The sequence below is a fragment of the Mytilus galloprovincialis genome, chromosome 14 (genome assembly GCF_965363235.1).
Source record: "Mytilus galloprovincialis chromosome 14, xbMytGall1.hap1.1, whole genome shotgun sequence".
Lineage (NCBI taxonomy): Eukaryota > Metazoa > Mollusca > Bivalvia > Mytilida > Mytilidae > Mytilus > Mytilus galloprovincialis.
Genome location: NC_134851.1, coordinates 3,141,170 through 3,159,693, shown reverse-complemented (window position 1 = coordinate 3,159,693; position 18,524 = coordinate 3,141,170). Strand labels below are relative to the sequence as shown.

The window sequence follows — 18,524 nt, the reverse complement described above, 5'->3', positions numbered from 1 at the left end:
TTCTGCTCTTTTTCAAGGTTGATTAAAACAAAAGTTTTAAAGTGGATGACCTCAGAGACTAAGTATGATCAGAAAATGTGAATTATAGATGGATTAAGTCAGTTAATTTTGATTTGGTCAAACTATTATATATGAAAGACAGTTATGCTTGCTCCATTGTCAGGATTATTTTACAAGGACTTGATGAATAGTGCATATTATAAAATTTGAAATGGGTACTTATTATGCTTTACATTTGAGGAGATTTATACAATCACTCATCCAAGAAAACTGTAATAATGTGTAATTTCACCCACTTGATGATCTTTAATTAATTCTCTGGCTACTATTTCAAAAACTGTAAAGAGGGGTTTATTTTTGTCAAGTGAGCTTCTTTAATCCACCATTCACAAATACTGGTAAACTAAGTTCTTTTCTTGTAAATCTTGTCAATAGTATTTACTATTAAAGGTTAAATGAACAAATTTACTGTATGACCTCTTCTATATAATGGACTAGGAAATGAAATTTTATTTCAACATTCAGGCCAAGTTTTGGGAAAATCCAGTTGGTAAATAGAATTAATTTTACTACTTTATGATTCAAAAGTTTTCTTTGATGTAGGGACAAGTAAAAATGGTTTCGTCAATAAATTTACTGTTTCGGCCATAGAATATGTATTGATATGTATAACTAAATGTAAACGAAAAAATCCAGAACATCATAAGGGTCACTGAGGGGTAAAGTGTTACGAGTTAATCAGGGGGTTAGGAATTTATGATACTATTCATTTAAAGTAAAGTTAAATTCTCAATAAAATTTCATAATATTTTGTATAATAAGGATTTTTATTTCAAGCAATTTATTTGAAGAGGTTAAATATTGGTTAGGTGATCAGGCTTAAATTTTAAGCATATCCTTTATGGAGCCTCATGTTAACTTATTTGTACCAATTATTTTATTTTGATTGTCCTTGATCTGAACATTGATAGTTCAGTTATTTACAATTTACAAGTACATGAAAATAAATCATTTTCCTTGAAAATAAATTGTGGCTTAATTCAGAAGTGGGATTTTTAAGTTTGACGACTGCTGTTTAGGATTTTTAAGTTTGATGTCTGCAATCTCAAGGTAAAATTAATTTGTACTCAATTTCATGTTTATTGTAATAAATTAGGTGTTTACCTTTTAAGTAAATAATTTATAAATAAATTAAGATAAATTGTAGGAAATTCATGCGTTATCTATATATGCTATAACAGTTCTAGGTCAAGATTAAAATAATTTTGAATTTAGTAACACAAACAATCCCATATTTTTTTGGTTCAAATTTTAAAACAGTTGCATTGGTAAATGTTTCATAAAAATAAAAGCATGCCACTATTAAGGTGAGACATTTTGTAGTAGGAAATTAGAAATATTGATAACATATATATGAGGTTTTCACTTTTGAAAGGTTTTACATTAGTGATGTTCTGGTACCTTTATAGCTTGCTGTTCGATGTGAGCCAAAACTCTGTACCTTGACCTATAATACTTTACTTTTTTAAATTGTTATTTGGATGGAGAGTTGTCTCATTGGCACTCATATCACATCTCCTTATATCTAAACACTTGACCTCTGTAAGACCTTCTGTCCCGCAATCTGTCTAATGATCCCCGATGCAACCTGAGGATCCAGGATTTCTAAAAGTGGGAGAGGGAGCCACTGGCCCCCAAAGTAGACAAAATTTGTAGTGGTGGAGGGGAGCGCCTCTGATAGAATTTATCTGCTGTCCCTCAGATGTCTTGTATAAGAGCTCTCATAAGTACAATTCTTGCCTGCATTTTCATAAAATTTTATATCAGGTTGTATTAGTAATGTTTTAGACAAATTTGGAAATCAGTGCAGCGCCATTCAAAGAAGTTATACCCCTCAGAAATAGATATTATATGGAAATTATTTATTTTGTTATTATCTCATGTCGACATCTTTTGTAGGATTGAATTCATGAAATGTTTTGAACAAACTAAAAAAAAATTGAGAGTTATTGCCCTTGGACAAATAATAATTAATACATTAAATAAATTGTGGTTTACATATAACCATTTGAGGTTAAATTCATAAAAATTAGTTATCCACAAACAATAATAAAATTTCAGTAAGCACTATTTTGCTGCTATAATATACAATGGTACTAGATACCAATATATGTCAAGGAAAATGAGTAAATTGTTTAATGCTGTTGAAACAATTAAGAGATATGGTATCTAGAGTTAATTGAGAAGACAGCTATGGGTTGATTACATCGGTACAATGTTTATATATATTGAGAAGACAGCTATGGGTTGATTACATCGGTACAATGTTTATATATATCTAGAATGTTGTTTATGTACATCTATATTACTTAAGAATAATTATCACTCGGTAGAACCAGCAATGTGGGTTCACCAGGAAATCTACTGAAAATTGAGGGAAATTTGGAATTCATGTTTAGCCGTGGATGTTATAATTAAATGTGAAACATTGATGTTTGGTTCTCCCTAAGTTATAAGGAAATTTCGTTAGCTTGCAAAAATCTAATACTTTTGAAAGAGAAATATTTTGATATATTTTCAGATAATTTCCTGTATGTTTTATGGGAATTATATTGCTGTGGGACATTTTCTTAGTGATCTTGTTGAGTATTGCTGGTTTTTAATGACTTCAATGTTTTAAAAAAAAGTGTTTTCATTTTACAAAGTGATGGTTTCTAATGAGCAGATAATTTATGTTGATTTCGTTTATTTCGACTGGATTATTTAGTAACAGATCTGACAGGGTAAGACCCATTTTTTTCAAGGCTAGAGGTAGGGGTGGGTTTTATTATGATTATGATCAGGACCTATTTGCTGGTGTGGGGTAGAGAATTTTATTGATATAGACATTTTGGCAAAAGTGGGAGAGAAGGTATAATGAGAGAAGGTATAATTCCTTTAAAATTTATTGCTGGTAATTCTGGCAGAGGGTGTGGTCAATCTTAACTAAATGATGTACTTGTATTTGGAAACAATAATAGAATAGATATTTATTTATTGTTTGTATTACTGATGATATTTGTACTTTGAAGGACTCTGGGTACTTTTAACACTGAGATTATGAGTTCAAGGGACCCCACTCTTAGCACCAGGTTAAAGTTTCTTGTGTGAAAACTAACCGAAAGTTAGACCACATCAACTTGAAATTAAAAAATATGTAGTACACATTATCAACTTGATGTGAACTTCTTTGAATTTATACTCAATTGTGGGTTTTCATGCAGATATAACAGTTTACTAACATTGTAAATTTAATAATGCCAGTTGGCATGTTGACTTCCATCACTCTTATTATTGGAATTTTTTTCAGTTGGTAAGTTATCATTGGTATCAAGGTATACCCCTTATCTGCATCAATTTCTTGTGTCTAGAAATTAAAATATCTAAAGAACTTTGAGGTTCCATGTACTTTGCCAGCATTTTGAAATTTTGAACCAACAAATATTTTAAGACACATGAGTTATTGCCCTTTGAAGACAAGAATCTTTTAATTATGATGCTGAACATACATTTCTCACTTCAAAGTTATGCAATTAGCCAATTAACTAATGTTAGAAAAAAAACACCCAATTAATTCTGGCTAAACAGTTGGCATTTTTGGCAAGCATGATAACGAAGAGCATGTTTTAATTAAAAATGTACTTGCCAATTAAAGTAAGCTACTTATCACAATTTATATCGGAAATCTGCATTTAGCTGCACATATTGTGTCTATTTGTTGTAAGATAAAAGAGAGGAGTCCTTGCACCTAAGAAATCTTTGTTATTAGATAATGAAAAATGTCTTTTAAACCTTTAATGATTAATATATTTTTAGACAATAAATTGCCTATTAAAAGTGCTTCTGAGAAGTGATCTTGCTATCATGAAGTAAAACTCACATTGTATCTATCTTTTAGGACTTTTTGTTCTTTGATTTAATCTATTGCATATAATGCCCATGCATTATTATTGTGTTATATTTGTGAATATTTGGAATGGATACCAGATGGTTAATTGTGTAATAATGCAGGGGATAAAAATTGAAAATAAAATCAATTAGTAAAAATTGCAAAGATTTCAAAAGTAAAACATTTGTATCTATAAATGTGTTTTCTTCTTTGAACTGCAATTATTTAGTACAGATTTGCATGTGCGTTACATTTTCTGGTTCCATTTATTAAGAATGTAAGTATTTTCCATACTGAGCATTCCCAAATGCTGAGACAGTGATTCTGACTTGGTTAAAAAATTACATTAAAGTGCTTGCTACCATGCCAGGCAAAGATGGCCTGATTTTGATTCTAGTATCATAACAAACTGCAATTCTGACATCTTTAATGAATTTTTGCTAAATTTGAGCCTGTACATTGGTTATTCTAGAGACTATGTGCTTTTAAACTTTAAAAGATTTTAAACATTTAGAGACACTTTTGTCTGTTAAATGCAGATAAAGTTTGGGACTGTCATCTGCTTGTATAGCAGGTGCCCCTATTTATTCTCATTAAAATAGGTTTACAACCTAAGATAAGTACAAGTGATAATAGCTGAGAAAATTTAGTAGAGAAATAACCTCAAAAATTATATTGGTTTGACCTAAGAGATATAAACACAAAAAATTATATTGGTGTGACCTAAGAGATATAACCAACCAACAAAAAGTTATATTGGTGTGACCTAACTAGATTGCATTTAAAAGAGATGTTCAATAAATTTACTTTAAGATTTCCGCTTACCGTAGAAATAATCATCTTCAAGTTCAATATGTGTTAAAACTATTTAAGGATTTAATCTTATAAAATGCACATTCATACTTCAGTACCTATCACAGGTATAACAAATACTTAAATTCTTCCCAGTAGTAAAAATAAAAAATAAATTGAATATTTTAACAGTAAAAATCTCATTTGAAATAGTATTACACTGTATCGGAATTCAAATTGGTAATTTAGGTTACTTGCCAACTTTTACTAGGTAAGAAATATTTCAGAACATGGTTTTCAAATCAAATTTCTTAAGAATTGATACATTGAAATTCTATATAACATTGTGAGAGTTTATTACTGAACAGAATTGTGAAAATATTTTGGGGGAATTTTATACTTAAAGAAGTAAGTAAGATAAAAACAAAACACTCAGAACTTGTAAAAACTGTTAAAGATTTTGTAATAATGATATTTAACAGACACGTTGCTGTTGTTGTAGATTGTATTTGTATTTCTAGATGTTGATGTGGGTTTGTTTATGCCCCACCTATGATTGTAGTTTTAAAGTAGTTTCCCATGAAGTTGTGGTAACATCATCTGACAACTTGTAAGTGCATAACTTACTTTTGACAAGTTCATTGCAAGTTATGTGATAATGCAAGTTCAAGGTCAATCACGAAAAAGTCATCTATTCTGATATCAGGCTTTGAGTTAGCTAGTATACATCAGGGGCGGATCCAGCCATTTTAAAAAGGGGGGTTCCCAACCCAGAGTAAAGGGGGGGTTCCAGCTATATTTTCCCATTCAAATGCATTGATCGGCCAAAAAAAAAGGGGGGGGTTCCAGCCCCGGACCCCCCCCTCCTGCATCTGCCAATGTACATTTTTTTTATTTAGATTGTGTTGAAAGTTTTAAAAAATACTATGAATTCATTGATTGGAAAGTTGATTCCAACTTTTGTGGATTGAGGATCATGCATATTTGTTCTTGTTGTTTTGCTAAAGTCTACATACAAGACTATATGATATTTATGGTGAATATTTAAATTCATGGTTTGTGATACCTTCAAAGTCCGTGAAAATTGGTACCCAACAAAAATTTATGAAACCACCATATTGTGTTTTATTAAAATTGTAAAATTTATTCTTTTTTTATTTTTCAGCCCACACTCACCAGAGACTTTGAATCAGTTACGCCAGCAACTACATGTAGCTCACAACATGTCTTCCAGTTCAGGGGGCGCTCTAAGTCCTGGGCCCCACTCTATGACAGGTCAGAGTTCACCTAGTGTCTACTTTGGTTTGTCCAGAAGAGGAAGTCTAACCTCACTAGCAGGTAAGGTCAAATGGATTATGGGGAAATAAAATCAGATTTTGACTAGTTTTTAAAAGTGCCATTTGACACTAAGAAGTCACAAAATCTTATATTTTCGATAATATTTTGATGGAAATTGGAATGATTAGCTCAGCACAACCAACACTTTCTTTTGAATTTGTGGAAATTCTGCATTGAATTTGTGATGGCTGTTTTACATATTCTTGCAATCATAACCTTTTACAATGTGAATTGTCAAATTGGAAAAATCAATGTTGCATGATTATATATATGGCTGTGCGAAATTGTAAAAAGGAATTTTTAGACCTGAATTAACAAATAAGCTATTGCCATTATCATATTTTTATTTTTTACTTTATTTTCAGACAACAATGATGCAGTACATGCCACTCCAAAGTTTGTAAAGAATACATCCAAATATTGGTACATGCCAAATATAACCAGGGAAGAAGGTAACTATTACAATCTTAAAGTTATTCCCCTTACATCTAAATATTGGTACATGCCAAATATAACAAGGGATGAAGGTAACTATTACAATCAACTAAAAGTAATCTCCCCTTACATCCAAATATTGGTACATTCCAAAAATAACCAGGGAAGAAGGTACTTAAACTATTACATAACTTTAAAATTATCTCCCCTTAAATAAAATGTTGGTAAATGCCAAATGTAACCAGGGGACCGAAGATACAAGGGCTGTATAGCCAGTCAAGGTAGTAAAACACTTCCATTTGTTTGCAACCAGGGAAGAAACTATTACAGTCTTCTAAATGTATCTCCCTTACATCTAAATATTGATACATTGCAAATATAACCAGGGAACAAGTTAAATATTTCAAATCTCCCCTTCACATTAAATTAGACGATACTAGCATTGTAGTCTTGATAATGTTGTCATTACAAGTCCTTTTATTCTTGCATACTGCAGAATGATAAATTGACCCGCCCCCTACTTTATACTAAAAAGACATTGAGTTGTCTCATTGGTATTATTCCTACACATTTCAAAAGTATGAAGGACATTATCTCATTGCCTTTTGACTGCCAAACATATTACTATTCCATCCATAACATTTGATGAGATTAAAATCACAAAAACTTGTATTATTGTGATCTAAAGACTAAAGATTCAATTTTTTAGTTTCTCTTTTGACTTTTCACATCTGGTTTACTATTACAAAATGTATACGGTACTTTGACTGTTTTCCTTACATAATGGGAATTTATGCATTAGTAAAGGCTTGAGGATGTTTACTTTGTCACCTTTGTAAGAGGGTTGTCTCATTGACTATCATACATAATTCTTTATCTACCTATATTTTATTTATAGTGTAGATAATACTTTCAATGCTAAGAGATAGCCAGCAATATATATAAAGTAAGAGAGGTGAAAGATACAAAAAGGACATTCAAATTCATAAGTTGAAAAACAATCGTAAAATGCCATGGCCGAAAAAGAAAAAAGACAAACAAACAATAGTACACAAAGCACATAGAAAACAAAAGACTGAGCACCATGAACCCCACCATCTAATTTAAAGACAAATTGAAATCTCAATCAGTGACCCTTATGATTTATCATTATTTTTCTATTTCAGCCATTCAGATGTTGAAAGACAAATCCCCTGGTACATTTGTTGTAAGGGACAGTAACTCTTTCCCCGGAGCCTTTGGTCTTGCCTTAAAAGTAGCTACGATACCTGCCGGTGTCCAGACAAAATCATCAGGTGATCCAGCCGCAGATTTAGTTCGTCACTTCCTCATTGAACCAACGCCAAAAGGGGTTCGGTTACGTGGTTGTAGCAATGAACCTGTGTTTGGTAAGTTTCATGTATGATTTATTTAATTATTTCATTTAATTGTTGCATATTATTAAACATAAAGAGAATTAAAAAGGATTTTGCTCAATATTTTTTAAAAAGAAATACTTCGAAGGAAAACACAGAAAAAGGGAATAAATCTGTAATATCTATGTGACAAACAGTATATTTGAATAAAGATGAGTAGCAGAAAGAGTATTGAATCGGATTGTCATATTTCCTTCATTGAAATTATGAGCCGAAAACTTACTGAAACTTTGAACATTCAGTGAAAAATTATTGAATGTGTATTTCTGTGTTGTATACATTACATGTGACACCTAAAAACTTATACTGTAGACCAATTTCTCATTAGATATTTTGTTTTACAGGTAGCTTAGCATCACTTGTTTACCAACACTCAATAACTCCATTAGCTCTGCCATGTAAACTGGTACTACCAGAAGTTGGTAAGTATACTCTAAACCACACATGATGGGACTGTTCATTATACTTAAGGTCAAAAAGGGGAGATAACTTAGAATGAAAAAGGTTTATTAATGAAAAGTAATTCAAAATGCATTTGATCTTTGATACTGTGTCCTAAGGTTCCTCGTGTATAATAGTCAAACTAAAAGTCAAAATGTATATCCACGAAAAGGGAGACAATTTTGAGCAGACAAAAGTAGTAATATTGGGGCAGTATTGTTTTTTGATGTCTCTTTTCTGAAATAGTTATATAAAACCGAAGTTTTGGAAGATCTATAAATTTATAAAATGGATAAATAGCAGTTGTTGTTGATAAAAGTATGTAATTAGAATACGGGTGTGCTAAATCATTAGTAAATTGAGAACAAATTATTTCTGAATCCTTGAGAATCCACCAAATTTAGTTTTTTCTTCAATGTAAATTCAAATAGACAATGATTTTAACAATGCACATTTTAATCAACAGTTTTACCAAGATTTGTCCCCCATGTTCCAGTTTATGAAGGTGAAAAGTCAATACAATCCCTCTCTTATGCATGGCCATTCTATCAAGCATTCAAACTTATTACACTTACTAGAACAATTTATGCAAGCGGAGAAAATAAGCATGTCTCTCTTAATAGAAATCAACCTCCTCAGGAACTTCTACTTTTACAATATTTTCTTTTGTGCACATTAAGGGAACATTTTATTTTAGTTCTGTAATGATAAGCATGAAAATTGGATTTTCCTCTGAAAAGACATTACTTTTTTTTTTTTGAGTTACTTCTCTTTCAATACTTTTATATTGTCCCAGATTTGAATATATATTTATCCTCGCATTCTGTATTCCAGCTGTAGAATTTTAAGCTTTTTTCTGCAACCTGAAATGCATACAGTAGTTTACATATATATATAAGTGTTTGAACAGTTTTGATAACAAATATATTATGGAAAATTAAAATATAACAATGTCTATACCAATCGTGCAAGACCCTCATCAGTGGTCAAGATTGTAAAACACTCCTTTAGTAGAAGTAGGAGGGCTATAGTCTTTAAGAAGGGAGACAACTATGCATTTCTTAACAAGCAAGATATTGGAATTAGGGAGATATATACTACTTTACCTGTCCTTTGTTTTAAAGTTCGTCACATTAAATTTGGAATTCATTTTTCTTAAGAACTTCATAGCTTTCAGAAATTTTGTATCAAGTTTCAAGTGAACATGCTATGCCCTGTGATGCCTAATTCATGTCTATGGTTCAATAGCTTCCTTTTAGATGAAGAAAACATTTAGCTTTGGCATAAATAAGTTAGGAATATCTCAAAATACATGCAAATAAGAGGGTTTAACAAGCAGAATAACAGTTGCTTATAGTCGAACAATATTATATGCTATGGGACAAAAACTCATACATTATGAACATTATTCATATAACCTACAGTTCAAAGCAACTTCATGTATACTTAATTGCTTCAATTGATTACAAACACACTCATATCAGAAACCTAATGCTCTGCTCAAGAAGGAACATAAAACAAAGATATCGGAAACCATAACTCATGGAATTTTGTGTGGTAATTTAAAACTAAATAGAAACATTTGGGCTAGATAATTGTAAAACAGAAAAGATTTGTAAAATGAATTATTTCTTTGTTTGTACTTCTATGTTTGGTACACTTGTGACCAGTTAGAAATATATAAGACCCATTGGTGGCCTTTGGCTGTTTTCTGCTCTATGGTCGGGTTGTTGTCGCTTTGACACATTCCCCATTTCCTTTCTCAATTTTATTCATTGGTATTTTTGTTGTTACAGATCAAACTATGGAGAGCAGTATGGACATGTCACACACATCAGAACTACCATCCTCTGCTGCAGCTCTCCTAGCACAGGGAGCAGGTATGTTGGTCTTGTCTCACTTATGACCCAAAGTCATAACTTTCTTAGAAGTGTCACTTTAGCGTGCTGCTTTCAGCATTATTGTAATTCTTATATAAATTAAAGAAATTATTTAACCTTATTGTGTTAAAAACTTCATTGTTTGATTCGACTGTAGCAAATAAAGTTTTCAGGTAACACATTAGGATCAAGTTTTAAAGTCCAATCAAACTTGAATCTTAGTTCACATTTTCCTAATGATGGTTTGTCTTATTTTAATGCCAAATTAGAGTCTTGATCTCAATTTTCACGGTCCACTGAACATAACAAATGATAGTGCAAGTTGGGAATCCATGTTCTATGGACACATTCTTGTTTATATTAAATTATTTAAAGAGCAACTTGAAACAATTTCTAAACATACAATATTTTTTCTATTTTCAGCTTGCAATGTGTTATACATTAACTCAATAGACACAGAGTCATTAACAGGCCCACAAGCTGTAGCCAGGGCATTAAAATTGACCTCTGAAATGGGCCCACCACCAACATCAACAGTGGTCCACTTTAAAGTTTCTAACCAGGGTATCACATTAACAGACAACCAACGAAAGTAAGTTACCTAAATATATAGACTTTAGTTTGTTTGTTATTGAATTTAAGTAAATTGAAGAAAAAATTTTAATCGTTATCATTTTTCTGACAATCTCCTTTTTTCAACAATCAATTGTAGATGTTCTGTATGTGTAATATGAATTCAAGCTTCCATGTTGTGTCAAATTATAGTACTTTAAATTCAGAAATTATTGTGAGGTATTTATCATTGCAAAGTATGCAACTATTTGAGTCGAAATAATACATTTATATAAATTTTGAGTTTTTAGAAAGAGAATAAACCCAAAAATTATGACCATCAAAATAGACATGTTCTCGTTAACCATGAATTTTAATGTTCATAGTAATTTAGATATGATAAAAGCACTAAGATTGAATGACAATATTGATATAAGTTTTTTAAAACATGTTATTTTTTCCACAGATTATTCTTTAGAAGACATTACCCTGTGTCAGCTGTAACATACTGTGGGATGGATCCAGAAGGAAGGAAGTAAGTTAAAGGGAGATAATCCAATTTAATCATACACCATACTCCATAAAAGGGGGGGCAAAAGATACCAGAGGGACAGTCAAACTAATAAATTGAAAATAAACTGACAACGTCATGGCTAAAAAATTAAAAGACAAACAATAGTACATACGACACAACATAGAAAACTAAAGACTAAGCAACACAAACCCCACCAAAAAACTGGGGGGATCTTAGGTACTCCAGAAGGCTAACAGATCCTGCCCCACATGTGGCACACATCGTGTTGCTTATGTTGTTACAAACCTGGTACCTAAACAACCTACCCTTTTCCATTTAACTCATATATGATTAGCCATGTTAAAAAATTACAATATAACATGTTTGGGAAAATTGGAGTTAAAATGAAAATATCTTTAATAAAATGAACTTTAATTTAAAAACCATTCAACATTCCTTGTGTACCATACATTATTACTCATGCACCATAAATATGATACATGTAACTGTACAGTTAAATTTCATCCCCTAATTTTATATTGGTTGATGAGGTTTGCCTGCTTTCTGCTTTCTCTTTAAAAAAATATTGTATTTTGAGCATATATGGTTTGAGTTTTGCTCACTGTTGAAGAAGTTAGATGACCTATAGTTGTTTACATCCACATCATTTGGGACTCTTTAACAGATAGTTGTCTCCAACCAAACCAAATCTTCTTATTAAATACTGTAAAACTACAAATTTTCACAGGCAATTTATTTTCAAACAAAGGAAAAATAACTCAAATATAAATCTTCAGATTTGTAACCCGTGAATTTTAATCGCTACAAAATGGGTTAGTAATGGCTAAACACGAAAAATAAGATTGTATTTAATTTAACTTATTTTTTCTTTCCTTTAGATGGAAGAGAGATGCAGATATAGCAGGAGTTCAACTAGAAAGCAGGGTATTTGGATTTGTTGCTAGGAAACATAGTGGTGCCTCAGACAATGCATGTCATCTGTTTGCTGAACTTGACCCTGAACAACCAGCTTCAGCCATAGTCAACTTTGTTACAAAAATTATGATTGGTCAAAGCAGCAAGAAATGAACCAAATGTGATAATTATTTGTTTTTCATATATATTGGCATTCTCCAGCTACAAATATGTGTAAAGAAATATTGGAAAAGCGACATATATAATTTGTTTGTTTTTATAAATGTTTTCATTTATTTCAACTCTCATGTTGGTAAAAATACAGAACTATGTCACAGATGACGGATCCAGATAACTGTTTAAAAGATCTAATTTTAGAATTAACAAGATTAGTTATCTGATGAGAATAACGAGGGTAATTAACTTCATCAAGTACATGTTGTAACACCAGGTTTGAGTTGAACGGCCTTGACATTCATTGCTGCAAGTGGCCATATTGAAAATGGAATTTTTTTAATGCTTTAGTATATATTTACAACTCTGATGAGCTTTATGTTGTTAATGATATATAAATGTTTGTTTATTTTTTATTGTTTACGTATATCATGTTATGTTTGTTTGTATAAACAGGAGTGATTGCTGTCATTTTGTAGAAATTAGTTTATTCATGTGAGCCTAGAAAGTTTCAATAAAAATTATAAAGAAAACAATTTAAGGGGGGATTGGAAGGGATACAAAAGGTTATACCTTGAACGAAAAGGTTAAAGGTTAACATAGGGTTCAATCCCATGAATCCTAAAAATAAAAGATCCAAGGTCCCTAAAAAAGGATTTTTGTGTCAACATATTCCTTCTTGTCTAATGTTTAAAAATTGGGGAGAAAATTTATATGTGCCTTTTGAGATAAATCGAATGGCAAAGAATATTTTTTTTTTTTTTAATTAGCATAAAAAATATGAATATGCAAATTAAATGTATTTATTATACATAATTATTACATGTGTGGATGTAGATGTTCATTTGTTTTAATTATTCATTATTATATATGTGTATAAGAAATTCTATATTTAAGAAAAGAGTTCATTTGATATAGCTGACTTTGTATAAACTTTGTTTTAGTGCAGTGTTTAGTATTTATAAAGCTGACTTTTTAGCACTGAGATATATGCAAATAAGGGAGGGCCCCTTAGAACATTTAAAAAAAGCTTGTTGTTTATATATGATTTCTGTTGTATGATTGAGTTTACTTTCGAGAGGAAGAAATTTATTCCTCGTATTGATTTGAGTTTATTCAACTCTGTTTTCGCTAAAAGTTTTGACCCTTTCCCGCTTTCGTTATTTAGTTATTGTGCCGAGTGGAAGGTTCAAAAGTTCAAAATGTTTTTGTTGTTGACAAACATTTAAGTGTATGTACACTTATAGATCTACATGTTTAGTTAAATGTGATACCAAATTTTTAGATATTTCTGACATATTTTATTTTTATCCTCTTCATGCCATGTATCTCGTATCGCCTCTGCTTTAATATACCATTTACGGGTTTTATACGCATTTAACTGTCAGTCATCTCACACAAGTCTTGCCTTTAGTTACGTAGGAGAAACAATAGTTGTATTTTATGTGTGTTGTTGAGATGTCTAAGTCTTGTTTAGAACCATCATCATTTTTTGACACAGAAAAAATATATAGATCTCAAAATAGAAGGAAGTTTACCTTTTTTCAGTCCTTTGTGACAATGAATTAAACAAATTAAGATTTGAGTGAAGGATGAGTTAAAGACTAAAGGTCATCAATTTTAAAACTAAGCAAATTATAAATTGATCAAATTTAAAATATTTATATAAAATTTTAAATGAATCTTTTGTAATTTTCAAACCTTCAAATGATTTAAATTTCAAATTTAATTTTTACAGTTAAAAGAGGAAGTAAGGTAATTAAATTCCGTAGTTAATTTCTAATTCCTTCTTTAGTTAGAAATAAAAAATTACTCATTGCCTGTTTCATATTTTTGTATGAATTTTATATAATTGTAAGCTTGCTTGCTTTTGGTGCAATTTAGTTGAAAAAAAATGTACATAATCTCAATATTTGTTTTGGTAAAACATGTGTTTCATTGTAAAATTGTATCTATAGTTACCATGGTTACGATAAAGGTTGTCGTTTGTCTGCAAAATTTTCTAACATACATTTGACATTCAGTATATATATAATGTGTATAGTGCTATAATGTTTTATGTACATGCTATATGTAAAGTCCAAAACCATAGATCTGGCTGAAATAGGGGTCAAAGACATTGTTAGAACTATTTAAATAATTGATTGTTCTATATATTTTAAACTGTAGATTACAAATATTCTAATTTTATATGCAAATTTCAATGTGACAGCAATATCATTGCCCTTTTTATGGCCCCTTGTTTGATGTACAGGTATAAAATGCTTTTGTTTTTGTATAGACTGGAGTTTATTTTGTCTTTATTTAAAGCAAGAGATTTGAAAAAGAATTACCTCAAAAATAGTTTAAATTTTCTATTGTAACAAATTCCCCAGTCTGGACATTAGTTATCTCCCTTAATTGACATAATTACCTCCCTTTTGTGAATACTTTGGGTCACCGGTTGATAGATTATGACATTTCTACAAATTAAATCAAGTATATTCCCTTTTCTAAAAATGAACCTTATTCCTTATAAATTAAACATTTCTTTTCTTTTTTTAAAGTTTTCCACCTTAAACAAAATCTTGGAAGAGTTTTTTTTCAAATTTAATAAACATAAAGATAAGTTGTGATATTTTGTCATAATTTATTTTCTAGTAAAAAAACGTATTTTTTTACCACTTATACTAAAGGGACTAACTATGAATGTCTACCATTGTGAATTGAAATGGTCACAATAGACAGGTAAGAACTGAAATGGTCACGGTATACAGGTTTATAAAGAAAACAAACCTTTAAATGTCTCCTATCAATCAGGTGAATTGAATTATTAACAGAGTAGACAGGATTGTATAGAAAACGGTAAACCCCATGCAAACTCATTATTTAGCTTTGATTTTATATTGTGAAGAATAAAACAGTAGGATTGTTACAATAAACAAGTTATATGTGGTTATATAAAGAAGAATAAAGTCCATATTTATGAATTATTTGTTATTTTGATATGGCCATAGATTTGTTGGAAAAAGGACTGAATTCTCGCTCTGCTGGAGACCCATTGGTGGCCTTGAGCTGTTTTCTGTTCTTTGGTTGGATTGTTGTCTTTCTTTCTGATGTATAAGCTTCCTATCTTAGGAACACCCCTTACTGGGTAATAGGGAGTATTTACAAAAGTGGGTAAATCTTAGAATTATTTAAAGTTTTTAAAAGTTTATTAAAATATGGGTTAGATAAAACAAGAATGTGTCCTCAGTACACGAATGCCCCACTCGCACTATCATTTTCTATGTTCAGTGGACCGTGAAATTGGGGTAAAATCTCTAATTTGGCATTAAAATTAGAAAGATCATATCATAGGGAACATGTGTACCAAGTTTGAAGTCGATTGGACTTCAACTTCATCAAAAACTACCTCGACCAAAAACTTTAACCTGAAGCGGGACAGACGGACGGACGGACGGACGGACGGACGGACGAACGAACGGACGGACGGACGGACGGACGGACGGACGCACAGACCAGAAAACATAATGCCCCTAAGTGGGGCATAATAAAACGAAGGTAAAAATAACAAATATTAACTGTTATCACAGAGATATGTCTTGCCTTTTTGTAATTTTGATTATGCAAATGTTGCAATCAAAATAGCAGTACTCTAACATCTTACACAAGTTTAATGCAATATTCAAAGTCAATGAACCATGACTGAGTTATATGGGTAAACAATCTCCATGTAAATGAGATGTACCAATGCTAATACAACTGCATACCAAATACCATTGACTTATTATGAGCTGTTCCCAAATCTGTCTCCTTGACAAATTCCACATTTCCATTCTCAATTTATGAAATTTAAAAAATTAATCGGACAAAACAATCAAAATTTCAGTTGTTCAAATATATAAAAGAAAATTCTTGAAAAAAATCTTTCTTGATAAGAAAAATGTATTCAGTTGAGTGCATAGAGATAAAGGATACTACAGATACAGTTAAGTCGGCCTCATATCTTGACTTACATACAGAACTATTGACAATGAGGGTCAGTTAAAACCAAAACTGTATGACAAAAGAGATGATTTCAGCTTCCCAATTGTAAACTTTCCATTTCTGTGTAGCAAAATTTGAACAGCGCCTGTATATAGTATTTCCTATCATTTTTTCCTTGATAGAGGGTTGCTGCTCACAAGGAAACTATTGAACCAAGAGTTTCAAATAGTGAAGTTGAAATCATCACTTCGTTAATTTTACGTATACTATAGCACAACACAGTGAATGGGGTATACATGATTAGCCTTTTGATTCAACTGGAAATCATCAAAACTCCTCCAAGATCATTTGATTTTTCGAGATAATTTCATTCTTGGAGTTTACTGAATTGTAATTGTTGCCTTAAGTGATGTAGGATAAATAAGAATGTGTCAGTGTTAGTACACGGATGCCCCATCGCACTATCATTGTGTATGTTCAGTGGACTGTGAAATTGGGGTCAAAACGCTAATTTAGCATTAAAATTAGAAATATCATATCATACAAAACATCTGTACTAAGTTTCAGGCAAGTTAATTGAACTTCATAAACTACCTTGACCAAAAACTTTAACCTGAAGCTGGACGGACGAATGGACACACAGACCAGAAATCATAATGCCCATAAATTGGGCATACACATTACATAGTTGTTCTATGAGTACTATGTTGAGAGTCAGACACACTAGTGTGTAGTATTCCCTGACCAAGTTATGAATGTCTTTTACCTATTATATACTCAGGTATTAACATGTTGTAGAATACACTAGTGTGTAGTATTCCCTGACCAAGTTATGAATGTCTTTAACCTATTATATACTCAGGTGTTAACATGTTGTAGAATATGGGTTACAATTCTGGCTGGTTTGGTCATAAAGCAAATGGGTTTGTCACGCTACTTCTCCTTTAAGACTACAAGCTGGTAAGCTTTAAACAGAATAATTTGTACATAGATAGGATCACAAACTTTTCGATAAAATATCTGAAATGATCAGATGATACCAAGGGAGCAAAGAAACCATACATTCCAATTGATATTTTATAGTGTGTCTTTCTATGTTGTTGTGTTACACTTATGTTTCAGATAAGGGTTGAGGTTTGGTACTATTAAAACGTGTGAACCCGCTGCAAATATTTGCACTGTCTGAAGTCGTTTGTTGATGTGGTTTATAATTGTTTCTCGTTTTACGTTTTTTATATAGATTATACCGTTGGTTTTCCCGATTGAATGATTTTTGGCCCTTTATAGTTTGCGTTGTATCTAAGAAACAAACGCAAGCAGTTAAACTTAATATTGAACAATTAACAATGAAAACAAGGTCATGGTCAAACGATAATTGCCAGACGAATATATACACCTTACAATCAATCTTTACACAAAATATAGTTGACCTATCGCTAATAATATTTTAAAAAAAAAGACCGACATAAAGCAAGAAATTAACTAAGAGTAATAAACCGTAAAAATTAGGTCAAGGTCACAAAAATTATGTCAGAGTGACATGTACATCGTAAAATTTTGTCTTACACCAACCAAAGTTGACCTATTGCATACAATATGAGAAAAAATGACCAAAACCTAACTATAACCACTAAACCATTAAAATGAGGTCAAGGTCAGATGGCACCTGCCAGGTGGACATGAACACATTACAGTCATGCATACGCAACCACCGATATCACTAATCCCATGTCGACCGACCGAGGTCGTAGGCTCGACAAAACTTTTAACTAAAAGTTTCCGAAAAAACAATAAATATTGATTTAAAATTAATCTTATCAACCCCATCCAGGAATTTAAGTGACATCAGTCTCTGCAAACAAATGGTAAACAAATCTTTCAATGGTATTATATCCTGCAAATAGACAATTTATGATTTAGACCAAGTTGACGACTACTATAACACATATATCTTACAGTAGTATCTTATAGTTTGGAGATCCTATTTTATAGAACATGTTTACTGTTTAAAGTTTCTCTGTTTATCGTTTTTGTCGAGCCTGCAACTTTTGTTGCAAAAAGCTCGACATAGGGATAGTGATCCGGCGGCGGCGGCGGCGTTAGCTAACTTCTTAAAAGCTTTATATTTTAGAAGGTGGAAGACCTGGATGTTTCATACTTTGTATATAGAT

General features: G+C 31.3%; 1 protein-coding gene across 30 annotated transcripts in view; it reads left to right on the top strand.

The window, feature by feature from the left end:
- Positions 1 to 15,353, top strand: part of LOC143059080 (tensin-3-like) — a 208,572-nt gene extending 193,219 nt beyond the window's left edge. For 29 of the 30 annotated variants that reach the window (XM_076232557.1, XM_076232558.1, XM_076232560.1 and 26 more), the window contains 9 exons: positions 5,886 to 6,058; positions 6,424 to 6,510; positions 7,660 to 7,881; positions 8,253 to 8,330; positions 8,816 to 8,854; positions 10,146 to 10,229; positions 10,653 to 10,821; positions 11,248 to 11,316; positions 12,195 to 15,353. In XM_076232557.1, coding sequence (XP_076088672.1) covers positions 5,886 to 6,058; positions 6,424 to 6,510; positions 7,660 to 7,881; positions 8,253 to 8,330; positions 8,816 to 8,854; positions 10,146 to 10,229; positions 10,653 to 10,821; positions 11,248 to 11,316; positions 12,195 to 12,384 — 1,111 coding nt within the window. In that variant the 3' untranslated portion in view covers positions 12,385 to 15,353. The remainder of the gene's footprint in view (positions 1 to 5,885; positions 6,059 to 6,423; positions 6,511 to 7,659; positions 7,882 to 8,252; positions 8,331 to 8,815; positions 8,855 to 10,145; positions 10,230 to 10,652; positions 10,822 to 11,247; positions 11,317 to 12,194) is intronic. The other variant, XM_076232543.1, reaches the window with a different exon arrangement.
- The last annotated feature ends 3,171 nt before the right edge of the window (positions 15,354 to 18,524 follow it).